The sequence below is a fragment of the Manis javanica genome, chromosome 5 (genome assembly GCF_040802235.1).
Source record: "Manis javanica isolate MJ-LG chromosome 5, MJ_LKY, whole genome shotgun sequence".
NCBI classification, from domain to species: domain Eukaryota; kingdom Metazoa; phylum Chordata; class Mammalia; order Pholidota; family Manidae; genus Manis; species Manis javanica.
Window position 1 is genome coordinate 27,143,938 of NC_133160.1, and position 23,531 is coordinate 27,167,468.

Consider the following 23,531-nt stretch of genomic DNA (forward strand, 5'->3'; position numbering starts at 1 on the left):
CTTCAAATCTCAAAGATTCAGGAAGGTAAATTTATTATAGGCCTGTCCTAATCTAATAAGAAAAGTATAAAAATGCTTCAAGACCTTTTGAACTATTCAGGTGTACTGATTATTTGCTAACTTCTCCCCAAAGCACTTCAATCACAAATTTAATATCCTCCCACCCATAAATTAAAGACAAAAAAACACTTTAGTGACCCAACTACACCCATCCCCCAATGCTCTCATTTAGTTCAATCTGTAAGAGAAGAACTTCACACATCACACATAAGGGCCTGTGCATGGTGCACATAATCACTGCTTATTCCAATTATGGGAAAGCTAATACGGAGCACTCAGTTATAGGCTCACTGGGGTCTAGAAAAATTACCAACCTGGAGAACATGAGAAACCTGTTTGGAACATAATAATAGTAATTTTCTCTCTGACCTCCACAAGAATCCTTCAATCTTTTATGCTAAGTCATCAGAAATACACACCCAAAGTCAAACATTTTAAAAACCTGAATGTTCACCTTTTCAAATAAATGTTCTTATCGAGGATCTAGTGCTGCCACCCAAGTTTTGAATTTTGTTGTTATCACTCAGCCACTGGGACGAAATGAAAAATCAACTCTTTTAATCTATTCATCTTTATCAGCCAAGTTATATCCATCAAGGAGGTTTCCTGGTTACACCTCTTTGAGCTCCGCTGATACAATGCATTGGCCCAAAGAAATAAAGTAGCAAAACCTATTATAGTACTATGCTTTAAAGACAGACGATATTTTCACCTGAATTAGGGATATTTTAAGTGATTTACCAAGTATTCTGCTAAACCCATACTGTATTAAAGTTCAGAGCTTTAAGAACTGAAGGAAGGGAACAGTTCTGGCAGCACATCTCATAGCAAAGGCTAAAGGAAGGCAGGACATGGCTGATACCCACCAAGGTGCTTAAAGAGGTCAAACACCTTGTTTTTTGGGTGTTGAGAGGCATGTGAGATGCACAAACACACTTAGGACTTAAGAAGAAAAAAAGATTTCCAAGTCAAGTCCTCCACCCTGAATAGCCAAAGCAATCCTGAGGAGGAAGAAGAAAGCAGGTGGGATTATGGTCCCCAGCTTCAAGCTCTACTACAAAGCCACAGTAATCAAGACAATTTGGTACTGGCTCAAGAATAGACCCATAGATCAGTGGAAAAGACTAGAGAGCCCAGATATAAACCCAAGTATATATTGTCAATTAATATATGATAAAGGAGCCATGGACATACAATGGGCAAATAGCAGCTTCTTCAACAACTGGTGTTGGCAAAACTGGACAGTTGCATGCAGTTGAATGAAACTGGATTATTGTCTATCCCCATACACAAAAGTAAACTCAAAATGGATCAAAGACCTGAATGTAAGTCATGAAAGCATAAAACTGCTAGAAAATAAAATAGGCAAAAATATTATGAATATAAACATGACCAACTTTTTACTGACTGAAACTCCTCGAGCAAGGGAAACAAAAGAAAAAATGAACACATGGAAGTACTTCAAAATTAAAAGCTTCTGTGCAGCAAAGGTCACCATCAACAGAACAAAAAGGCATCCTATAGTATAGAATATATTCGTAAATGACATATCCGAGAAGGGGTTATGATCCAAAATATATAAAGAGCTCACATGCTTTAATACCCAAGAAGCAAATAACCTGATTAACAAATGGGCAGAGGATATGAACAGACCACTTTTCAAAGAAGAAATTCAGATGGTGAACAAGCCCATGAAAAGATGCTCCACATCACTAATCATCAGGGAAATGCAAGTAAAAACCACAATGAGATATCACCTCATGCCAGTAAGGATGGCCAGTATGAAAAGACTAAGAACAACAAATGCTGGTGAGTATGTGGAGAAAGGGGAACCCTCCTACACTGCTGATGGGAATGTAAGCTATTTCAACCATTGTGGAAAGCAATATGGAGGTTCCTCAAAGAATAGAAATAGCATTTGACCTGGGAATTCACTCCTAGGAATTTACCCAAAGAATATAATTCTCAGATTCCAAAAGACATATGCACCCCTATGTTTATTTCAGCACTATTTGCAATAGCTAGAATACAGAAGCAACCTAAGTGTCCATCAGGAGATGCATGGATAAAGAAGAGGTGGTACATATACACAATGGAATACTACTCAGCCATAAGAAACAAACAGATTCTACAATTGGCAGCAACATGGGAGGAGCTGAAGGATATTATGCTCAGTGAAATAAGCCAGGCGGAGAAAGACAAGTACCAAATGATTTCCCTCCTTTGTGGAGTATAACACGAAGCAAAACTGAAGGAACAAAACAACACAGACTCTCAGACTCCCAAGAAGGGACTAGCAGTCACCAAAGGGGAGGGGTGTGGGAGGGTGGGAGAAGGGGATTCAGGGGTATTATGATGGGCACACATGGTGTGGGGGGGATCAGGGGGAAGACAGTTTAGTACAAAGAAGGCAAATAGTGACTCTGGCATCTTACTACGCTGATGGGCAGTGACTGCAATGGGGTGTGGCGGGGACACGATAACAGCGGTGAATGTAGTAACCACATTGGTTTTTCATGTGAAACCTTCATAAGAGTGTTTATATCAATAATACCTTAATAAAATAGAATTAAAAAAAAACCCAAAGAAACAAAGTCAACTCCTCGGTCTGGGGAGGGTCAGCGTATCTTACCGGCAGCAAGGCCTCCAAGGGGATCGGAGGAAAGGAGTGGGGACTGAGGGGTGAATGGGGTAGCGACGGGCCGCGGGAGCCGGCGGGGCGGGGCGGGCGGGTGGGCGGCTCCTGGCCTCCGGGGCGGGGCCGAGCTGCGGGGGGCGTAGCTTGCTGAGAAAATTTCCCATGCGGAGGGATCACCGAGATCTGGCAGGCGAGCGGGGACCAAGGCTCTCTGCCACACGAACTCCCTTCGCTAGCGCGCCGGGGCCAGAGGCGAGGCGAGCTTTGAGCGTTGGCCGCGCGCGTTCCGAAGTTGCCGGGAGACGGCGCGCGAAGGCCGTCTGGGGGCTCGCGGCTCAGTGCCCACCCCTCCTGCGGGAGTCAGCATGGGACAAAAATCACACCCACTCTTATGCTGCCTTGAGCACCTTGACCATGTTTTTATGAACGTTAACGTCTCTCCCCATTGTTTCCTCCTTTTGCGCCCCTTCCAGGAGGGAAGTAGAGGGTTAGGGACGTGATTAGTCTTCACTGCCACATGGTACTTGTTGGGGGGAGGGGTCTTCACTGGCCAGCTCCTGGTCCCACTGGCTGGGAATGTCCTGTGAGACCCTCCCCTTCCTCCCTCCCCATCCATTGCCTTGATGGGCTTCGTCATGGCCAGAAACCGGGGACTTCTTGGGCACATTCTGCCCCAAATGTGGGCAGGCATGGGGACAGCGTGTCCACGCCTGCCTTCTCCCCAGGCTGGGAAGTCAGGGACCGCAGACCCAGGTCTCTCTAGCCCAGGGGCTCTTAAATATGGTGGTAGGAGGGGCCAGCCTGAAGGACATGGGGTTCTGTGTCAGCCCTAGGGTCAGGCTGTTAAGATACCGTGGGTCAGGGCATGGGTCATAGGCCAGGGAAGCTGTGCTTGGGGGTGAGGTCCTGCTAAGCCAGGGCCTGGTTCTGAGTCCAGGCTCTGGGCCCAGCTGACCTCTTCATGTGCCAGGGCAGGCCCCCTGTGCAGGCACGTACATCCAAACAGCTGGCCAGCCCTGCCCAGCACATAGCCCAGCTGTAGTTGTCTCGGCAAAGCAGCCAAACAGCCTGCCAGCAGTGATTGGGAAAAACCACCACAAGCAGCATGTGGCTGGGAGGTGGGCAGCAGTCAGTTTCTGTAGGTCGTCCTAAGCCCACGAGTGAATGGTGTATGCGCTGGCAACTGGGTCCCTTTGCGCGCACTGGCCATTGCTGGGTGACAGGGTGTGTCACGCAGTAGACACGCGTGCGCATGAAGGCTGCTTGCAGAAACTGACCGAGTGGCGGTAAGCAGGTGTTAGTCCTCCACACGGGCATGTTGGGCTAGGGTTCAACCTGATTATAAAAACAAAAACAGGTTTACTGAAGTCTAAAGATCACTTTCAGAAACAAAATTTTTTAAGCTGGTAAAAGATTTAAAACTTTTAAATACATTGCTTCCAAATTGATGGCCAGTGACAAGGTCAGGATGGAGTTTTAGAGGATGAAGCTTCTCATCTCAGGGTTTTCCATCAGAAGGTAGGTCTGGGAGCACGAATTTTGTTCTGCTTTAGGCATTAAACCCTTCCTTGGCCACGCCCTCCGGACGGCCCCTGTGATTCAACCCCAACTGTCTGGGGACCTTCCAAGAGCAGGACAATGCAAAATTCCGTGTCATCTCTGCTCTTTAAAAAGAGAATGAACGTAGAGAAAGCCTTAACTGCTGCTTTGTCCAAGCCACCTTGGGCAGCAAGGACAGTTGACTCCTTGAATCACTGGGGTACAAGCCAGGGAAGTCTTCCTGGAGGCTGTGGCAGGCAGGGCCACAGACAGCCGGCACTCAGGTGGAGGTGGGCGCCCTTCCCTTCCTGTGGCCCACCCCCACTGGGGCTGGGGCCCTTGAGTGGGGAGGCCCCGCCTTGCCCCTGTGGAGTCCTCAGACAGCCCATTGACCCCAGCCTTCCTCTCTCCCGGGTGGCTGAGCACAGAAGTGGCGGGTGCCGCAGCTGGAGGAGGAGCTGACCCTGCGACGCGGCGAGATCGAGGAGCTGCAGCAGTGCTTACTGCACTCGGGATGGCCGCCGCCCGCCGCCCACCCGGAGGCTGCCGAGACACTGCAGCCACGGGAGCGGCTTCTGTTGGCCAGCAAGGAGCCCCAGAGGGAGAGCAGAGAGCAGTGCTGCGGGACAAGTACGAGAGGGCCCTGAGGGCCTACCAGGAGGAGGTGGAAAAGCTCCGGGTGGCCAACGAGAAGTACACGCAGGAGTGGCGGAAGGTCCAGCAGGCCACCAGCGAGAAATGGGGCTCATGGACAACTGGAAGTCCTAGCTGGACTCACTGGCCTCGGACCACCAGAAGTCCCTGGACGACGTCAAGGCCACCCTGAACTCAGGCCCTGGGGCCCAGCAGAAGGAGAACGGAGAGCTGAAGGTAGGGATGGAGGGCATCGAGATGGAGCACCAGCTGGAGCCGGGCAACCTGCAGGCCAAGGGCAGCATCGAGACGGCCATGCACATGAAGGAGAAGGAGGGCCTGCGGCAGAAGCCGCAGGAGGCCCAGGATGAGGTGGCTGGGCTACAGCAGCACTGGTGGGCCCAGCTGGAGGTGCAGGCTGGCCAGCCCCGGCTGGAGCTGCAGGAGGCCCAGGACGGGTGCCGCGATGCCGAGCTGCGGGTGCACGAGCTGGAGAAGCTGGCTGTGGAGTACCGGGGGCAGGCACAGGCCATCGAGTCTCTCAAGGAGCAGATCTCCCTGGCCAAGAGGAAGATGCTGGATGACCAGGTGCTGCAGTGAGCAGAAGCCCAGAGCAAGCAGGAGGCTGCGAGGCTGCAGGAGAAGCTTCTGGTTGATGAAAACAGACTCCAGGCTCTCGAGTCCCTGTGCTTTCCCAGCACACCAATGTAGGCAGCCACCCCTGCTGCTAGGGGGGACCCATGGGCTGCGTGTGAGGGTCCAGCTGTGGAGGGCCTGGGTGTTTACTAGCCACTTTGTCCCAGCCTGGAGAGACATTCTCCTTGTCCCCAGGTGCATGCCAGGGGAAGATCCTTGTCCCTCCATCCGTCAGAAGGGCAGCTGGGCCTGGTGACTGGGGCCCCAAGGTGGTCTGATCGGACGTGGCTGGGACCCCACAGGCCAGGCAACAGAGAAGAACACCTCGGCACTGAGAACGGGTTTCTCCAACTCCCCGCATCCCTGATTCACGCAGATGTCTTCCTGTGGAGGGCAAGCCCTGTGCATTCCCAGAGGGCCCATCTCCAGCACAAGCACCTGGAGGTGGCCCCCTTTCTGTCAGTCCTAATGAGACTGAGCAACAGTCCAGCAGCCACTTTGTGAGAGTGTGGGCATCCCCAGAGTGGGCTCTGGAAGGCTAGAGGTGGATGGCCAGAGAGGCTGCTCCCACTAGTACCAGTTTTGCCCCAAATTCGGAAGTCCCTTGGTAGTGTAGGCTATGTCCACTCCAGCATGACCAGGAAAGACCTTCGCGTGGCTCCTGCCAGGCTGCACACTGTCCCGTCTCCCCCGAACTCCCCCGAAGTTGCTATTGGCTCCATAGATGAGCAAACCCAGCCTCTGAGATGAGTAACTTTCCCAGGTTTCTTGCTCATCAATGACAAAGGGCATATCCAGCCTACTGCCGAGGGGCCCACAGGGCGTCCAGGATGACTGTGATCAGATCTTGCCTGAAGGGACACCCAGCAGCATAATCGTGGCTTTCATTCAAGCCCTGGGGCTTGTTGAGCCTGTGGTTCTCCTTGTTCATTTAAACCAGAACTTGGCATCTGAGCAGTAAGTGTTCAGGAGTTCCAAGGGCTGGGTACCTTTCTTGTGAAAGGAGCTCTGCCTGCGTCATACCTCGAGGTCCCCCTGCAGGGGCCTTCTCGCCCGCTCCTCCCTGTTTTCAGCAATTGCTCTGCCAGGACCCTGGGCAGAGGGAAGAGGAAGAGTCCCAGGTGAGCTTGTGCGCACGTGGCCTGACTGGCTGCCCAGGGCAGGGGTTTAGGCCTGGACCCCTGGTCTCCCTGGACCCCCCTAGTCAGGGAGGTTTTGGACGGCTGTGGTTCCACAGGACAGCACCCCATTCAGTCAGAGACCTTGGGCTGAAGATTGGGTGGTGACCGCAAGGATCCCATCTCTTGACTTCCATACATATGGGGCCTCCACCCAGATCCACATGCCTCCCAAATTCAGAATTTTAAGTCCAGGGACAGCTAGATTTTGGTCTCATGCAGAAAGTGTGGAAATTTTAAAGATATGTTTTAGTGTGTGTCTCATTTTGGGTGCTTAATCACAGCTAGCTGAGACTAAAATGGGGCTTGGGATGCATGAGCAGAAGCATGAGGGGCAGGCTGGTGGAGGTGACTGCCTGTTCAGTGCTGTGCTGCCGTGACTGGATTCTGCAGTGTTCGATTCTGGGAAACTGCATGCTCAGCGGACAGCCAGCTCGGATGGTGCCCCCTACCTGCCACATGCTGGAGGGAGGTCTCTGGGTGGAATTCGCTAGAGGTGGGGGACTCTAACAGCCCCCGCTACAGGCCTGAGGCCAGCTCTGAGCAGTCCGCTGGAGCTGCGTTCCCAGGAAGCCCAGGCTGGCTTCTTCCTCTGTGGTGCTGCGCAAGGCCTTTTCTGCATCTCAGTCTTCTCCATAGAACAGGGAGTTGAGTAGTTTAGAGGAGACTGCTGGTAAAAGAACAGTGTCCTGTCTGGCACACAGTAGGTGCGCACTATAACACATGGGAGCTAGTCCCCTGCCCTCCCCCTCCCCCTCAACCCAAGTGGACCTCTCACGTCTGCGGCGACCCTTTCCGGGAGCCCTGGCCCTCACGGCCTGACAGGACCTTTCTCAAATGCCTGGCTCCTGGCTCCTGGCTCAGGGCCTGGCACCTTGCTTCTCTGCAGCTCTTGGCTCAGGGAACCACCCCATCTGCTGGGCTGCTTGGGCATCCTGGCCAGTGTGGGGATGCGGGCCCATGGTTCCAGGTGTCCCCTTCAGGGGACAGTATTCTGTCTTCTGGGACTCAATAGATTGAGAATTGGCAGGACCCTTGGGGTCACCCAGCCATCCTCCCCACATGCCTGACACCTGCATTTGTCGAATTCTCCCAGCAGCTGGCAGCCCTGGGATCCGGACGTCATCACGTCTGCCATAGGCCCGGAGGCTGGAGTGGGCACAGGGACGGGCTTGCTGAGATCCTTATGGTCAAAGCTGCCCGGCCCTGCTTGAGCAGGGGAGAGGCCCTGGGGAAGGCTCTGTGACTGAGCCTCGATCTCCACAACTGAGCATGGGGACATCCCTGCTGTAGGGGTACGGCGGGTGGCAGACATGTAGTGTGGTGGGTGTGTTGGAAGTGCTGGTGCCGTCGACCCCTGGCCCTGCTGCCATGAGCACCCTACAGCCTCACGTGCCAGCTGCATCCCTGAGGACCCACTTGTGGCTTCTGCCTGTTTCCTCCCCGTCAGAATATCCATGTGTGTGATTTGGAGGACCACATATGCCACCAGCCCTTCTGTGGAAGGTTGTTTGCCCCGGGAAGCTGCCCTGCAACCAATGCCCACTTCCCCCCGAACGACAACACCCTGGTCTGCAGCACCTTTTCAGTGAGTGCTGTGCAGCAGGGGTGTGGCTACACATAGAGGGTGGCCACTGTGGCCAGGGTCTGTGTCCCCCAGGACACCCAAGGGATGGTCATGTCCTGTCCCTCCCGAGACGGTGCTTTATTTACACCATGAGGACGAAGCTGAGAGTGTGGCTTGCCCCTGAGGATCCCGTCTCTTGGGATTTCCTGGAAGACTGTTTCTAGGCCCCCAGCCTGTCACCCTCTCAGATGCTGCTCTTTTCCTGATCTGTGCATCCTCCAGACTCTCCTCCTGGAAGCCCGCCCTGATCCCCATGCTGGGTCAGGAGCCTCCCCACTAAGCTCCCTTGGTCCCATGCCTTCCCCTCAGTATTGGCCCTAATATGAGTCCTGTCCGTCTCTTGGGCCTTGCCTGCTAAATCATGACTTCCCTCCAGGAAGGCAGGGCCCACACCTGAGCAGTCCCTCTGGAGAGGACTTGGAGAGAACTGATGTGAAGACCGTCTGTGAGCTGTGACTTAGATGGTGCCCATGTGCCCTGTGTCCTGCCCCTGCCCCCAGAGGATAAGATATATGGGAGAAGCACAAGGGGCTGACTGTCCAGGGTGGTGTGGGGCCTAACGACAAGATGGGGATTTAGGAGAGGCCTGGACAATGGGCAGCCAGTGAATGGGAGCTTCTAGAAAGGCTGATGAGGTGTCATTTGTGGTTGGGAGGAAGGGGTAGCTCCACAGAGGCCTATACTCCCTGTTGGCCAGCCACCCTGGCACACATGCCAGCCTTGTGCCCCTGACTGGCTCTCCCCAGATAGTGAGTTTCATGGGTTCCTCCATCTCTGCTGAGTGCCAGAGTGGCTGCAAGCATTTGTTGAATTAAGTAGACTTTTGAGCTCATTTCAGGTCATCACACATTATCAAATCCCTGCTCTTTGTCAGGAGCAGAAAATACATTAATTAGACACTGTCCCATCCCTCAAGGAATCTACAGAGTAGAAGGAGAACAGAGAATTTCAGTACAAAATGCCATGTGTTGTCATGAAGATGTGTTAGGTGGTTCGTGGAGCACAGAGACATTGATCCATAGACAGGCCCAGGGCAGAGGGTAGTCAGGGAAGGCTTCCTAGAGGAGGGACATCAGATCGAGGCTTTAAACTCCTCTGAAGTCATGAGGGACCTTGGGCTTGGACTTTGGGGGTTATGAGAACACTAGGGTTTGGGAGTCCTGATCTCAGGGAGTAGAGGCCATGGAGTAGGGGTGAGAGGCATGCTGGGGAGCTGAGGGGCCTGGCTGGCTCAGGCGTGTGCACAGTCTGGATGTCTTAATGTCTGAAAAGTCTCTCCCTGGGCACAGTCACTGAGGGCAGAGCCCTCTGACTGCCCAGCTGTCTGCCCCTCTCCTTGCTTACAGATTGGAATCCTAAAAGGGTACTTGGAGACCCAGGGGCGTGGGAATGGACGGGAGAAGACCACACTTACAGCTCACCCCTGTGCGCCATCCTCTACAACACGAATTTGAAGCAGGTGAGTGGGCCACGCTCGTCTCTGGGGCAGGCGTTCCTGGTGACACAGGCAGTACCCAGACCTCCCGATGTGTCTGAATCAGCAGCCAAGGGGCAGTCAGTGCCCGTGGTGGGGTGGGTTGAACTCTCACGGCCGGCAGCTCGGTGGAGGCTTGGCCGGTGGTGAGGTGGGAGGTCCGCCACTCGGCCAGTGGATCTCCTGCCTCCTCTGACCTGCAGCGGGGCCACCGCCTCAGGTCGGTTCTCACAGGCAGCATCTCTACATGAGTAGGAGATGGTGTGCTAGGTGCGGGCTGCTCTGCTAGGTTCCCATGGGGGTTCTGATCCTGGGCACCAGTTTCTAGGGGAGCTGTTCTTGGACTTTGTCCACTGTGGGAAGAAAGAGAGGCCCAGGCTGTGGGTAGCACCCTGATCCCGAGAAGAGATCTCTGCATTGGGCAGGGCAACTGGGCACATGGTGTGGGGACATGGTTTCTGAAGTGTGGGGACAGAGAGGGTTCTTGGGACCGCTGCCTCCTTCCCCTGGGATGCCTTTCCTGGCCTGGGGTCTGGGCAGGGCAGGCTGCATCTGCTGCAGCTTCGGCCGCCCGAGGCCAGAGCTCCCGTCTCTGCACTCCCCTCTCTTCTGGGCTCCTGGCTCCACCGGACTGCACACTTTAGGTCTCCCGCACGCCTTCAGCTGGTTTTAGCCCCCCCTACCTCTCAGGCTTTTTCAGATGTTTTCAGGAGGAGCGGTGGTCAGAAAGAGAACTCACCTACCACTACTATACAAGGGCTGTAATGGCAGCAAAATGTTGTGTTGTATGAGGTGACCATCCTTTACTCTCAACATGTCCCTACTTAGGGGAAAGTTAGCCTCTTTCCTGTAGGTTTCCCTGCCTTTCATCCCACCACCCCATGATTAATGCTTCAGTAAATGTCTTTTCTGAATTAGAGATGACTTTCTCTGCATAGATTCTGATACATTCTATTTCCAAGTTAAAGGGGATTCCTCCTATCTGGTTCCTTCCAAAAGAGCTGTGGCTGTTGGTACTGCCCTGTGCACAGAGCAGAGGAAGGCCAGTTTACAAGAGTGTCTTATCTGGCATCAGGAGAGCCCTGAATGCCTGTCTTCTCAATGTATGGAGGGGTGTTGAGCTAGTCCCAGCCATGACAGGCAGAAGCCACCTGTGGGAGTGGGGACTCTCTCCTCTCCAGGATCCCCAGTTGTGTGCTTCCCCACAGGTGGTAAGCGGCTGCCTGAATGGCATGGTGAATGTGTGGGAGACTGCGACAGGCAGGAGTATGGTGGAGTTTTCTGTGACTCGTGACCAGCACGTGGAGCTGACCGCGATGTCCTTGGATGAGTCAGAGCGGGACCTGCTCACGCGTTTGCGTGATTGCACCGTAAAGATGTGGAACTACAGCACTGGTGAATGCCTGATCACCTTCCCCAACCCAGACCAGCTGGAGGTCTGTGTGATTCAGGGGGCCTCTTAAGAAGCAAAGCACAGCCCCCATGACCCTGGGATGCACTATGTTTTATGCTGCCCTTAACAGCTGTGCACAGGCACTGCCAGGCTTCATGGCTCCCTGAGCCGTTGTGCCCTTGTGCATGAAGTAAATGTAGGTAACAGTGCCTGTCCCTAATAAGTGTCCTACGAATGGTAACTACCCTGCTTTTCTAGTTTGTTAGCATTTCCTACCCCATGTATGAGAACTTTGGGTTGCATTTCTAGCAGTGGGGTCAGGTGATTCAGAGCCACCCTGTTTACCCCTATTGGGAATTGCCTGACAGGGTTATAGGGACAGTCTGTGGGTATGGCATAAGCCAAAGCCAGTCCACAGAGCAGTCCCACTTTGGGACTTGAGCATTCCTAACCCTATGACAGTCCTTTAACCAACTCAGATGGAGCACTTGGCCAAGAAGCTAGGGATCTGAGTACTGGTCCAGATACTATCACTCAGTTGTTTGACCTTAACCAAGTCACTTGTCTGTTTCCCACTTATTGCCCTATAAAACAGACATGGATATCTACGTTTTCTACCTCCTCCAAGTTCATCTAATGAGTTAATGGGATGTGAAGGCACTCTAGGGAGTTCTCACCCTCCTGGAGAGTTTTGACTTCTTGCTTAGTACAGTTAGGAGGGCATTCGGGGCCCAGAACCATTTTCTCTGAGGTGCCTTAGACTTTGACTTTCTTTCATTTTCAACAGATTAGTGGGATTATCCATATGAACAAAGTATTCTGCGTGACTGGGTGGAGTAGGAGAATCACGTACTTCATGTGAGTAGCAAGGGTGCATGCAGGTAGTAAGGGCGACTGACTGTTCCCTCTCTCATTTAGATAGCTTCCGCCATTCCAGCTTTGCTTGTGGTTGGAACACTAGGCAGGAAATAAGTGCTGGGCAGCGTCCAATGCTTCATCTGCCCATCCATCCATTCATCCTCACCCCTTGAGGTCAATATATTCTAGAGTTTGTGCAAGGTGCTGCAGATGGGTATAAACAAGAGTGAAGTCTCCATCCTCCTGGAGTCTCTAAGGGGAGGCAGACACTAATCAAATAACAGCATTCATAATGAGTGCTGTGCAAAACAAGTACAGGTCTCTGAATTAGTCTCAGGAGTGATCAGAAAAGGCTCATCTGAAGAGGTAAGGGGTGAGGTGGGACCTGAAGAGTGGGTAGGAGGAGTCTCAGTGAAGCAGTGAGCACCTGGGGTAAGAGGAGCATTCCAGGCAGAGGGAACAGCCTGGGCCAGGCCCCTTCCTCGTCGGAGGGCCTTTCTAGGGCCATGGCTTTCCCTGCTCTAACCTTCAATCCTTACTCAGGTCACTGAATGCGGCGAATGTGTCGGGTTTGTTTTTGTCCAACTCCCAGGACAGGGCCTTGTAGCAAGCACTTAGTAGGTGAGGTCAGAGGAACAGAGCTTCAGTCCTTCTCTGACACCCAAGGGTCTTCTGATTCAGCTCCTGGGATACCAAAGGACTTGAGTTTCCCCCAGTGGACCGTGAAGGCTGAGCTCTTGCCCCCCTGTCTCTGGCCATGTGTGCAGGATCCACAACACCGGGCCTGTGCTCCTGTCCCACCACTGGCAGACCTTCCACAGGGAGGACGTCCTGAGCATGGCCACATACCAGAGCCAGTGTCTTGGGACCTCCTCCTGCAGTGGGAACATTATCTTCTGGAACATCCACACGTTCAAGCCCATCTTCGGTTTCTATGCCTCTGTGAGCACCTTGCCCCAGTCACCCAAGGAGGTCTGGTCAGCAGGGACACACTCTCCTTTCGCCTCTCTCAGCTGTGGGTGAATCTCGTAGGGCCTAAGCAGTAGGGAGCACCCCAGGAAGTAGAGAGGATGGTGGCCACTTGTTCTGGAGGAGGGTGGGAGCTAGGTAGGTAGGTGGTGGTCTCCATAATCATCCTCATTTGGAAGATGAGCAAACGAAGGCACAGAGAGGTTAAGCATCTTGTCTAAGGTCACACAGCTAGGAAGTGATAAATCCAAACCCGGGCAATCTGACTCTGGTGGAGCCAGCCGTGTTCCCTCTAGTAGATTACTCTTTCCTTGAAGCTGGCTCCCAACTAACCCATCACCATTACACATGCCCTCTCCAGGCTCACTGGGCTCATGGTAGGGAGTTAGGAAACCCATACAGTCTCTGAATTAACCATTTCTTTGCAGATTAAAACTGTAAGGGGACTCTGAGGTCACTTCATCTAGTAGTTTCCCAAACATTTTGGGGAGAGATGCGTGGAGGCTATTTCAGGAGCTGTTCCCAGAGCAGCACAGTTTTTAAAAACTGCTTTTGTAATTGGAGCTTTCCTTAAGATGAAAAACAACCTCAAAAATATTTGGAAGCTACTGTCCATTTTACAGGTGGGGAAGCTGAGTCCCTGAGGGGAGCAGGCTCCTGCCTAGTTGTACTTAGTGCATCAATGACTGGCCAGGGGTCAAGGTAATATAAGCTCCTTGTCCAAGGTTCGATGCTTTTAAGGGCACTTGATGCTTTTCTGGGCATTAAGGCCTGGTACCCAGAGGGTCCTCTGGTATTGGCATTGGGCATTAATTTTCCCTCTGGGACATTGTAGTGCTCCAGGGGCCACTCTCTTCCTGGCACAGGTGCAAGAAGTAGACGAATGTCTAGTTGAGAGTTCCAGGTCCACCAAGGCCTGTGTGGGGCACAAGAGATGGGCATACAAAACCCCCATGCAGCTCCAGGGCCCCAGTGCCAATACTGTGGCAAACGTCAGCCTGAGGCGGAACCTGATGTCAGCCCCCCCAGTGATGTGACGCCCTAGAAACAAGGAGCCAGATGACCCCAGAGACAAAGAGCCAGATGGGCCTGTGCCCCTGCGGGTGGGAGCAAGAGCCGAGCCAGGTGGCCACCTTCACTGTCCAGCTCCCTGAGTCCACCTGTTGTGTGTTTCTTTTCCTATTCAGACACTTTCCAGAGCACATTTAGATCTATCAGCGCACCTGTCTTGAGCACTGAAGCCTGGGCTGGGCACCTCCTGATTAGCCCACCTTGTCTAGCCTGCTTAAACCTGGGCAGGGTCCCTTCCAGAGAATGGCCAGTACCAGACCCCAGTTTCTGGAAGCTTGGGGCAGGGCCTGGAGAGAAGACAACCCAGAGAACTACAGCTAGAGGTTAGATCCTTTTTCAGCATGCTCCAGCTCATGGCAGAGGTGAGCCACAAGGCCTGCCTACCTCCTCCAAAAAGCATCACCAGCCTGGAGACCAGGTGCCCAGGGCCTGATGCCCAGATGCAAGCAAACCTCTTCCCGCCCATCTGAGCCCTTGTCTGTGCCCCAGGACTAACCCTTCCAGGCTTGACTGATGGTCCCTTTTTGGGAGGAGTAGAGAGAAAGAACAGGGAGCTCTCCTTCCCCTACTCACAGGGTGGTTTGACCCTAAGCAGGGAATACAGGAATCTCTTGTGTGGGGCATGGGGAGCCTTTCAGATTGTCTCAGGAATTGAAGTCTGATTCCCATTCCTGGGAGCTGAGGCCTGAAAGAGAAACCCCACCTTCCCCAAACACACAATTCTTGTCATGCAGATGGCAGTCTAGTCTGTGGTCTACATGACCTAGAGGACGCAATTCTGCTGTAGGATGCACACGCTGTCCATTCTGTAAGACACTCATACCATCTTTGAAATATCAAGGTTGCCGCCTGCATTCAAATCTTCTAGAGCAATGGGTGTGCATCCCTTTATTCTCACCTTTGGCAAGGCAAGGGTGTCTCTTCTAGAACAACGAAGGGGGGCTTCCCCAAAGGCAAATTCAAACCTCTGCCCTGAGAGCAGAAGCTGCTGGTAACTTAACGTGGAGATTACTCAGCATCAGTGTGTCACGCCCAGCACCGTTAGCCCCGCTGTGCCTTCACAGGGTGGTGCACTGTCTACCGAGTGGGGCTGTGGTGGCCACCCTTTCAGCACCTGCCTCTGGTCTCTGATCCTCCGTAGGGTGGGAGAAGCCCTCATGATGACCTGGGAGGCCCGTTTTGCTTTCTAGAAACCTCTCAGCACTGGCAGCCCCAAGATGTTGCCAAATCCCCATGGCAGGCAGACAGTTATCCAAGAGAATGAAAGGAGCAAAGGGGAATTCCAGAAGATGTTGCTGCAATCCCACCCATCGGTGGAGAAGGTTGGCTCTGCCCAGGCAGGGTGTGGGGTGTGAGCTGGGGGCAAGCTGTTGGAAAGGGGCTGGGACCCGCTGTGCCGGGGAGCCTGGAGGGTCCAGCCTGGTTCTCCCTAGGGCATGGAAAGGCATGGTGGATTTGATGGAACCACTCAGGATTCCAACTTCAGGGCTGCTGTGCCTGGGGGAAGCTCCCGGGGTGTGTCTAGGGTGATGAGCCTGTACTGCTGTTTAAATAGGGCTAGGGCTTTACAGAGGATGAGCAGTGTCCCTTCCTGGTTGGTGGGCTGGACCTGGGAGGCAGGACCATTTCCAGAGTCCACTGTTAAAAATGCCCTTCTGTGCCCTGCTGGGGTGTTTGGTATGACACCTGTGCGGGGATCGGTCACCTGTGCTCTCCCTTCCTCCTGTATCTTTCTGCTTCTGACCATGGACTCCCCTTACTGTGCTGTCACTGCTGGATGAGGTGACTCCTAAGGCCCCTTGTAGCTTTAATCTGCAGAGATATAGTAGTCATTCAGAGATTATGTGGATTTCCTAATTCCCTACCATGAGTCCAGTGAAAGTACAAATTATGGTTGTGTTAGGGCGTGGAAGGACTGTCCCCTTATTCCCCTCCAGGGACCAGGGACTGGAGGACATGGGGGTGGTATCCCAGAGCATGGTTGGTTTAGCCTCTGTCCTTTAACTTTTCAGACTACTGATGTAAAATTGTAGCTATGTCCTGCTATTTGCTTTTTAAAAAATTTAACTGCATATCATGATGCTTTCGTATCAGTAATTTAGACTTGGCTTAATATTTGTTATCTTATTTTTTCAAATAATTGCATAATACCCAATAGTTTAGATGTGCTGTAATCTACTAATTCAGTTTTCTATTGATAGACATACAGGTTAGTTCCAGTTCTTAACTTTCGTGATGGCAGTACATTGAACATCCTTGTACGTAAATTTCTGTGCACTTGTGTGAGTGTGTCAGAAGGATGGACTCCTAGAAGCAGAATTGCTCATGAGACCGCATCTCTTTCAGTCCGAGAATTGGACCAAGGTAGATGAATCAGAGCCCCACCTTTGACTGTGACTAGTCCTGTCAGGGCACAGATAGTTATTATTATTTTTCTATTGAATAGTTAATATACAATAGTGTATTGGTCTCAAGTATACAACAGTGATTTGACAGTTATCTGCATTATTAGATGCTCACCCCAACTAGTGCGGTTACTATCAGCATAGAAAGATGTTACAGGATTGTTGACTCTGGTTTCTAGGCTGTACTGCCATGCCTGTGACTAGTTTATATATGATTGAGATTTTGAGGGTACACACAGTTATTCGTTGAGCATTTGCCCCTTGCCAGGCACTGGAGAGGCACAGGTGAATGAGACGAAAGCCTGTGCCCTCCTGGAGCTGACCTTCTAGTCAGGGTGAGACAGATAATGAACCAGCCAGTAAAATAAGTGGGAGGTCATAGGGTGAGCGAGTACGATGGAGAACAAGAAAACTAGGAAGAGGTAGGGAGAATGGCATGGGAGGGGGAGAGGATACTGCTGTTTAAATAGGGTGGTCAGGGTGGGCTTTACAGAGGAAGTGGCATTTGCACAGAGTGTGAAGCCTGCAGCTATCTGGAGGGACAGTGACCCAGGCACAGGGACCTACAGGCACAAAGGCTCTCACAGGGAGCTTATTTGGGGTGTTCAAGAAATAGCCCTTCTCTCCTCCCTCTAATTAAAAAGTGATATGTGTCCTTCATTCAAACTAAACAATTCCAGCCTCATAGGAATGTGTGAAGTGAAAGAATGGCTACCTCCCTCCTAAATCTCCAGAGGCAATTGCTGTTAAGACGTGTTCTCCTAGTCTTTTTTCTGGGCACATGAAAGCACAGACATGTATGAATGCATATATGTACCTGTTGATTTTTTTTCACTAAGTAATATCATATTATATATATTATTCAGCCACTTCCTCTTTTTCATCCAACACCTGATGGCATTTTTTTGCGGTGGTGTTTATGGACCCACAGCTTTCCTTTCGGTAGTTGCATAGTGTTCTGGTGTTTGCTATGCAAGTGTACTAAATAAATTATATTATTTTGTGACCTAAAAATGAATTATTTTATTTATCTAGCCAGACTGCTGTTGCTGATGGGCGATTAGGTTTCTAGGTTTTGCCTTTGTAAGCAGTATTGCCATGAGCATCCTTGTACATAAATTCTGGATCTCTTGTCTGTTTCCCAGGTATAAAACTGTAGGAGTAGAAATGCATTCTTGGGAAGTTTTTGATGTGTTGTGTCATATTTCAGTCTAATAATAATATAAACAACAGCTAATATTTATTGAGCTCTTCAGTTACATTATTATTTGTTATATATTCTATAATATATCTATTATTAATTATATCATTAAATCTGTTAAAAGTTTACATGAATTATTAGTATTATTTTTTTTGAAAGGTAACATCAGTTTTATTATGGAAGCAGTTGCTTTGTTATAAATTCCATGTAAAACACTTGAATTCTAGGTCTTTCTCTTTAACACGATTTAGTTTCTTGTGATTTGGTCAGCATACCCATTTATCATTTCATTTGATATACAAGCCAATGTGGAAATGAAGAAACAAAATTACCAACTAGTTCAGAGAGCTAAATTGAGTCCAGGATTGTGGCAAAGTCTGATCCAAAATTTTAATTTGTAATTTTAGCATGTGTCTGATGCAGTTTGGGGAGCATCAAACTAAATCTACAATCGCCAGAAGCGTTGTTACAGTTAAATGCACATTAACTAAAATGTGTACATTTTTAGTGTTCATGATAAATGCAGTTATGGCCTTATTACACTTTTGGCATTCTTTAAGAAAGCACATTAGGCTTTAATATAGAAATGTTTAGGTTACACTTAACTTGTGCTCAGGTGGTAATAAAACATCTGTTCTTTCTGATCTCATACATTCTCTCCTCAGGTATGGCCCATCTCCTGTACACTCGGAGCGACCTTTGGCTACATGGCTGGCCTTATTATTTCGCCACTCTGGATATACTGGAATAGGAAGCAACTTACATACAAGAACAATTAATTGAAGCAAAGGGAGAAGATATTTCTTTGTGCAGATTCCATAAGGACTGTGCAGAGATGCATATGGTCTAAGCCAGACAGTTCCATTCACAGCACTGTTTTTTATGTAGTTACAGCATGATGTGATTGTAGCTTTTTAAACTATGAAACCCCTGAGAGATTGTACCTTCTAGTTGAAATAAAGTATTTATAATAGATTGTGGCTTCAGATGCTGTTTGCAGCTCTTGTACCTTTAAGAAACATTCTTAGTGAACTTGACAGAATTCTGAGGACAGGGTTGTGGGATTTTTTTCTTTCAAATTTTAAACTGCTTCATTCTCAGAGGTCTGAGTGTAGCTATGGCATTTCATATGCTTTCTGAGAGAAACGGACAGTTCCTTGGCCACGGAAGATGTCTCACGTAATCAAACAACAGTTTATACATCTTGATCCTATTCTTTTTTTTACTGTGTGTTTCTTTGGAGTTAAAATGACTATGATAGCCTCATCAGAAACAGTCTTCAATCCCTTCTGGGTTAAAGCTGAACATTCCACATAGCAGCATGCTCCTATCTCTTATGCTAGTTTCTGTCCTTGTTCCACTCATACAGGTTTTTCTTTCATATCATTCAGTCTTGCTAAAGTTTTGGGGGTCATCTCGGAGATCAGTCTGAGTTCCTCTTAATAAAAAGGGTACATTTGGTGCATATTCTTAAGTTCTGGTACCCACTCCTCTTTCACATTTTGAAATGAGGCTGGATTTACCACAGAGAAGCATATAAGGAAGACATCAGTCATTGGATGAGATAAAGGCCTCAGACGATCATAGTCTTCCTGTCGGGCCGTGTCGTATGGTCCCAGGAGGTACTGCTTGCCCCCCACGGAGACGCTGACTGCGTAGTGGTCGAAGACGGTGGGCACGTACTCCTCCGGAAAGGCGTCGTTGGCATAGCTCATGAGTAGGCACGTCTTGCCCACCGCCCCGTCGCCGACCACCACGCACTTGAGCATCAGCGCGCCGGGCCCGTGAGCCATGCTGCGGCCCGCCGGCCTCCGGGCATGGTCCTCCCGGAGCCCCCGCTCCGGACCCGGGCTCAACCCCAGCCCTCCTGGGGGGTCCGCCGCCGCCGCTCCGCGCAGCACGGGCGTCCCCCTGGCCCCATGCAGCGGCTCCCCCGGCCCGAGAGGAGGGGGTGGCGGGCCCGGGGCGCTGCCTGCGCCTTGGTCCCTGCCTGGATCCCCGCCCGGACCCCGGTCGCCTTGCCCGCCTGCTGCTCCCGCCTCTCCGTGCCGGCGCCCTCTCCCCGGCCCGGCCTCCCCAGGAGGACCCGCTGGATCATAAGACTGTCCGGCCCCGGGGGAGACAGCAACTCTGGAGGGGGGAAACGGAGGGGAGGGGCCAGGCGCGGCTCTCTTCGCCCCGCGTCGGCCCAGGCCCCCTCCCGGTTGAGCCCGGGAGGAGGGCTGGCTGAGGCACCACCCCCGGTGCCGGCCGCCCGCCACGCGCCCCCGCCCGCCGGCCCCTGCGCCCCGCGCCGGTGCCCCGCCCGCAGCCGCCTCGCGGCCCTGCCTGCGCACCCTAGCTTGACTCCCTGCACGGGCAGGGGCGGGGAGGAGGAGGAGTCCTACATGAATTATTTTTATTTTATCCCTAAAACAGTCCTGATAGGTATGTACTATTATTATTCCCATTTTATGGATAAGAAAACCGAGGCTCCACAAGGTGGAGTGATCTGCCCAGAATTCTCACTGCCAGAAAATGGCTGAGCCAGGACCTGCTTGCAGAGCTGTTTCTTTTTAAAGTCTGAGTCCTTATCTCTTTGTCACTGTCACTGTTGGGAATACCTTGGGCTTTTTATCTGACCAGATGTGTGTCATATGGATTTGTAACATGAATCTTGATTGAATTTTTGACCGGCAAGTTATATGCAAAGGACTGAATATCTGTTGGTGAGATTTCAGGCACTATGGTGGGGGTGTGGTGTGTGTGTGTGTGTGTGTGTGTGTGTGTGTGTGTGTGTGTGTGTGTGTCACTGTGTAATGGTGGCCCACTCTGGCTTCTCAGTGTTCTGCCTCCCACCCTACTACTCCTCAAGCAGCAAAGTCCTTTTCCTCTGGGGAGCTGGACAGTGGACAGAGGGAAACTTCTCGGGATGGTGTCCTGGAGAGCGTCCCCAGCTCTTAGGTCACCCTTGGCCCCAACCTTTCCTTAGTGGATGAGGGGGTGAGGGTGGGCTGGGGAAAGGACACTTCAGGGGGTCTTACCTGTCAGGCCTCTCCTCCCACCATTTCTGTCTGGCCATGTCAGAAGAGCATGGGTAAGACAGAAAGGACGCTGGAAAGGAGGCAAGGACACGGATTCAGGCAAAGCTGTGTCCCTTACAGTGTGCAGGTGAAGCCCCAGTCCTCGGCTGCCTCCCTAGGGGTGAAGGACAAATTGGTGGGGGTGGCAAACTGCTCTGAAAGCTATGAAGTCAAGCTCATGTGTAGGCTCAGCTTCTGAACGGGGTTCCAGGGAGACCGTTAGTCCCCTGTGGCTGAGAACCATCTGGAACCACTGGGCTGAGTGAGGCTGGGATGCCCAACTTTGTTCAGGAGTTCTTTCCAAAATGGGCAGGGGGATATGTTTGAGGTGTTGGGGGCTGGGTGCAGAGTGCAGAAGGAATAGCGTTGGTTAGCTGCCTCCTGGCCGTGTGGGTCCTGCTCTGTCCTGTGCAGGGCCCAGCATCCTGTCGGTGCTCCTCTTCACTGTGCCCACTCCTGACCCTGGCTACACAGCCCTGACCATGTGGTGCCATGGCCCCTGGCCTTCTCCAGGCCTGCCACAGTCCCTACCGCTCATTCACCTTCATCCTGCTCTGGCTGCCCCAGGCTGGATCGGGAAGGGTTGTGAAGAAAGCCTTGGCTTCCCCCAGTTCAGAAATGGCACATGCCATCTGGAGATCTTCATGGCACATGCATCACTTAGGGGAATCCTGTACAGCTGTGGGGAATCACATTTTAGGAGAAATGATCTGGAGAATGCCGATGACAAAAATTTTCAAATTTCCTTAAAAAATGACAACAACTACTATAAAGAAGTAAATGTGTATCTCTGAGATTTATTGTTATTTTCCTATATGCTGTACACACAGGTATAGTTTTGATTTCAACCCAAACTGGGAGCATTTGAGACCATACTTCAGCTGTTTGCTTTTTTCTTGTTTTAACCTAGTAATGTACCATGGACTTTTCCTCTCAGTACAGGTGAATCAGCTTTATTCTTTTTAATAGCTTCATACAGAAGGCCAATCTATGTGTTTTGGAGCCCATTTGGGAGGCAACCTTTATGAAAAATAACACAAAATTATGAATAAGAAATGAGATGCAAACATGAAAACTTATTTAGAATGAGAAAAGAATGACAACGAATTTCAAAACCTAGAAAGCTGACTGACAGTTGTAACAATCACTGCGTGTTGCTATTCCTCCCAGGACCTTGGAAGGGCCTTGAACTTGACCTTGGCCTTGAACTTCACAGAAAAATCTGCCTATGTATTTCTGCAGTGTATTCCTTTGTGTTCACCGTAATTTAATTAATGAATGCCCAATTGATAAACATTTAAGTCGTTCCTAGTTTTTGGCTATTTTAATCAGTGGTCCCTATCAGGACCCTTATAGGTTTGTCTGTGCAGTAATGCAGGGTTTCTATTGTTGGGTCACCAAGTATGCACAGTGTACATTCTGGTTACCAAGCTGATTTGCTCTCCCCAAAGACCGTGGGGATCTACACACTCTCCAACAGTGTGTGCATCTGCCTCTGTCCTCATACAAAGCAGGTAATAAGCATTAGCCTTTTCTTAATTTCTGTTTGTCTGGTAGGTGGAAAATAGCATTGTTCTTTTACAGTTCTCTAGTTATTTGTGATACTGAGATTTTTGTATATTTGTTAGTCATTTCTGTTTTTTCAGTGCATTAAATTTCTAGGATATGTCTGCGTGTTGCTATTCCTCCCAGGACCTTGGAAGGGCCTGAACTTGACCTTGGCCTTGAACTTCACAGGAAAATCTGCCTATGTATTTACATATCCTTTGCCCTTTTTTAAAAATTAATTTTTTGGAACTCTTTATATGCTTTGGAAATGAATCCTTTGCCTGTTGTATGTTACAGGTATTGTCATCTCATCTGCCTTTGTGTTATGACCTAAGATTTAATTTTTATCTAGCTATCTTTGGTTTTTTTTTTGTGACAATAGAGAAAGGCATGGTATATCCTTAGATCTCAGAAAAGATTATGTTTTTTTATAACTGTTTCTAATATATATATTTAGTCAGCTTTTTGTCCCATCTAAGTAATTTTGTGTATGTTGTGATGTATGAATCTAATTTTTAAAATAAACTGGTGGCCAGTTGTTCAGATACGATTTCTTGAACAGTTTATCTTTTCCCCACGGGCTTAAGATTCTATCATTTTTATATATTATAGTCTTCTATAATCTCTTTCTGGATCTTCTCTATTATTCCATTGGTTTGATCTTGCATGTATATTTCATAATTTAAAAATATATGCTTGAGGCGGAGCCAGGATGGCGGTGTGAGTAGAGCAGTGGAAATCTCCTCCCAAAAACACATAGAGCTATGAAAATATAACAAAGAAAAATCTTCCTAAAATAGAGACCACAGGACACAGGACAACATCCAGACCACATCCACACCTGCAAGAACCCAGCGCCTTGCAAAGGGGGTAAGATACAAGCCCCAGGCCGGCGGGACCCGAGCGCCCCGTGCCCTGGCTCCCGGCGGATGGAAAGAAACCGGAGTGGTTTTTTTTTTTTGGCGAGTGCTTTTTGGAAGCCTTAAAGGGACAGGGCCCCCGTTGCTAGGGAGGCAGGGTGGCGGGACCAGTGAGCGGGTGCCTGGGACCGGCACCTGAGGACAAAGAATATCCCTAATTTTTCCCTGCGGGACCGGTGAGTTGGTGCCTGAGACCAGCGCCTGAGGACGGAGGAAATCACGCGTTTTTCCCCTTTTTTTTTCTCTTTTTGGCGAGCGCTTTTTGGAAGCCTTAAAGGGACAGGGACCCCGGTGCTAGGGAGGCAGGGCGGCGGGACTG

The 23,531-nt window shown here is 50.6% G+C and overlaps 2 protein-coding genes and 1 pseudogene across 3 annotated transcripts in view; 1 reads left to right on the forward strand and 2 right to left on the reverse strand.

Annotated features, from left to right (window-relative positions):
* Positions 1–23,531, reverse strand: part of LOC140849515 (syntenin-2-like) — a 137,805-nt gene that overhangs the window by 53,363 nt on the left and 60,911 nt on the right. The gene's annotated exons all lie outside the window — the stretch shown is intronic.
* Positions 4,752–23,531, forward strand: part of LOC140849694 (uncharacterized) — a 48,409-nt gene continuing 29,629 nt past the window's right edge. Inside the window, 11 exon segments of the mRNA XM_073238037.1 lie at positions 4,752–4,952; positions 5,033–5,458; positions 6,580–6,627; positions 8,135–8,272; positions 9,658–9,702; positions 9,705–9,770; positions 10,994–11,221; positions 11,966–12,036; positions 12,804–13,013; positions 13,841–14,033; positions 15,267–15,398. Of these exon segments, the coding sequence (XP_073094138.1) occupies positions 4,752–4,952; positions 5,033–5,458; positions 6,580–6,627; positions 8,135–8,272; positions 9,658–9,702; positions 9,705–9,770; positions 10,994–11,221; positions 11,966–12,036; positions 12,804–13,013; positions 13,841–14,033; positions 15,267–15,398 (1,758 nt within the window).
* On the reverse strand, positions 17,799–20,177 carry LOC140849495 (uncharacterized; annotated as a pseudogene).